The sequence below is a fragment of the Coffea arabica genome, chromosome 3e (assembly GCF_036785885.1).
Source record: "Coffea arabica cultivar ET-39 chromosome 3e, Coffea Arabica ET-39 HiFi, whole genome shotgun sequence".
Classification (NCBI taxonomy): domain Eukaryota; kingdom Viridiplantae; phylum Streptophyta; class Magnoliopsida; order Gentianales; family Rubiaceae; genus Coffea; species Coffea arabica.
Window position 1 is genome coordinate 16,954,286 of NC_092315.1, and position 2,540 is coordinate 16,956,825.

General features: G+C 37.0%; 1 protein-coding gene across 1 annotated transcript; it reads right to left on the minus strand.

The window, feature by feature from the left end:
- Nucleotides 1–856: 856 nt before the first annotated feature.
- Nucleotides 857–2,286, minus strand: LOC140038676 (uncharacterized). Its single transcript, XM_072084005.1, has 2 exons — nucleotides 2,156–2,286; nucleotides 857–1,643 (listed from the first exon to the last, which is right to left on the minus strand). Exons 1-2 carry the CDS (start codon nucleotides 2,238–2,240, stop codon nucleotides 1,126–1,128), a joined length of 603 nt encoding a protein of 200 aa, XP_071940106.1. The 5' UTR covers nucleotides 2,241–2,286; the 3' UTR covers nucleotides 857–1,125.
- Between the last annotated feature and the right edge of the window lie 254 nt (nucleotides 2,287–2,540).

A 2,540-nucleotide genomic window follows, 5' to 3' on the forward strand; every position in this document is an offset into this window, starting at 1 on the left:
GAAATGCTAGAAGTCTTGTTAGCTAATGTTAGGGCTGGTTTTAACGATTCATAAGGTTTATGAACTAAGTGATAAGAAGGAATAAATTGTACTAGACCTAATAAATGTCTAGTTCAAATTAATAGCAAACCAATTACTAGACGCCTTGGTAACCGTTAAAATCAATCATTGAGATTTAATATGAGGGGTTACAAAACTCTTGCTTAGGAAATAAATGCAATGTAATTAATAATAATCCACTAGGAGGTGAACAAGTAAGGGAATTTTGGTGTCGAATAGCTTTGAGAATTAGCTACTATAATTTATTGAATTGGGAGACAAATTAACATGTGGAGTTATTAATAAGTGATAGTATTAAATATTTTTAAAATTTAAAGTATAGTTCGTAAAGTATAATGTATCAAGAATTTATTACGTATTTTTATAGTTTAGTTGAAAAGTATGAATATTTTTGAAATATATGAACTACACAAGCTTTTATTGTGGTATACTTTTAAATGTGTATTGTACAAGTGTAATAGAAGCCTTTACTAACTAGGAAAATTCGTATAAATGAAGCATTTCCACCAAAAAAATCTTGAACGAAGATAAAATTCGTATAAAAAAAAAAAAAAACAACATTCAGATCTCCAAATGGCATTCAATTCAAAATCTTGATGGCATCCAAAATATCCATTTTTGAGGGACTTTGTTTCCTTTCTCAGGAGCAGGATTGGGTACGTTTCACTCCGTCGATGCTGAATTCTTTCACATTGTAATGGCATGGCACGATGAAGAAGCACATATATACATATATTGAACATTCTGCACGTCTTGTATCAATCACACTAATTCTAGCAGGTCCAAGGTACAGAAGTTTATGATGTAACTGAGATAGAGATCATCAATTGTAGTAGATGATCAAATAGATTTATTTATTCAACACGACAACAACATAAGAAGAGAGCACTCGAACTGAGTACTCATTACATGCTTCCCCTGTTGATTCTACACCAATTCAAAGAGAAGCCGCATAAGTCTTTTACACACATAGGAAATCAACCATTAAAAGCAAACACAACATAACATATTAAGGTAATAATATAGGTGTCATGGATCCTGTGTCACGCCCTTATTTATTTAGCATTAATTTTTGACCTCATCTCCGGATGTAGCTTCAGTAGGTTGACAGCATCTTTGGCAATGTCCATGGTACCAGTGGCAGCAACCATGTCTGCAAGTCTCCTCAGCAGGTGGACAGCATCTTTGGCAATGTCCATGGTACCAGTGGCAGCAACCATGTCTGCACCGATGTTCAGGGGTCTCCTCAGCAGGTGGACAGCATCTTTGGCAATGTCCATGGTACCAGCGGCAGCAACCATGTCTGCAACGATGTTCAGGGGTCTCCTCAGCAGGTGGACAGCATCTTTGGCAATGTCCATGGTACCAGCGGCAGCAACCATGTCTGCAACGATCTGCGGTTACGGTATCCTCATCTCCAGATGTGGCTTCAGGGGTCTCCTCGGCAGTTTGACAGCATCTTTGGCAGCGTCCATGGTACCAGTGGCAGCAACCATGTCTGCAACGATCTTCGCTTATGCTATCCTGATGAACCTCGCCTGAACTGGCATCGTGGACACCAGTGGTATTCACGCTCTTCTGATCTGTTTCAAGACACAAGGAGACATAAATATTTGGAGCTTTATCTTAAGCTGCGAACGTTAGGTGACTGGCTAGGCTGAAAATTTGCAAGATATATGCAAAGAAAAGAATACTATGGATTAAACAAAACAGTCTAGGCATATAAGATGGTGCGACTTGGATATGAATTATTTTGCTTTAAATTATAATTAGAAGCATTTAGTTTGGTTTTCGACGTTAGTTTAACCTTTGGTGCGACACTATGGAACGTGTATCCTTACAGCAATACTATAAGGATGCATGAAAAATTAGATGTGCCACTAACCATTGATAGAAGCAACCCAATTTACTTTTGCTAAACACTGAAAAAGATATTAGCACATTAATATGACTTGCTTGATAATATACAAATAGCCTTCCATAAAAATTCACATCCCAATAATGAGTCTCCAAATCTCCATTCATTTAAGTATTTAGGTGCAGCCAAAAAAAAAAAGGAAGAAAGGAAAAAAAAAAAAAAAAAAGGACTAGGCACCTGCAGCTGTTGCATCAGAGGAAATATGGAGCACAAGTGCAAAGAGAACACCAATAAGAAAGAGCAAATTTTTTGAAGATGCCATTTGATCACAACCTCACTCAAAATGTAAATAATGTGCTAAATTATTGATATCGAGTGATAAGTGCATTGAGTTGCAGCCCTATTTATAGGAACTAGGAGGGGAACACCATGCCTTGCGTGGAATGAATATTTTAGGGTTAATTTCAAAAACCTCCCTTGAGGGTTTTCATAATTTCACTAGCACCCTTGTTATATCCAATAATACATTGAGCTCCCTTCTGATGTTGATCGGACCTAATGTTAATCTCATCAGGGGCAAATTGACCATAATGCCCTCACTAAAATAGCTTTTTTCAAGATT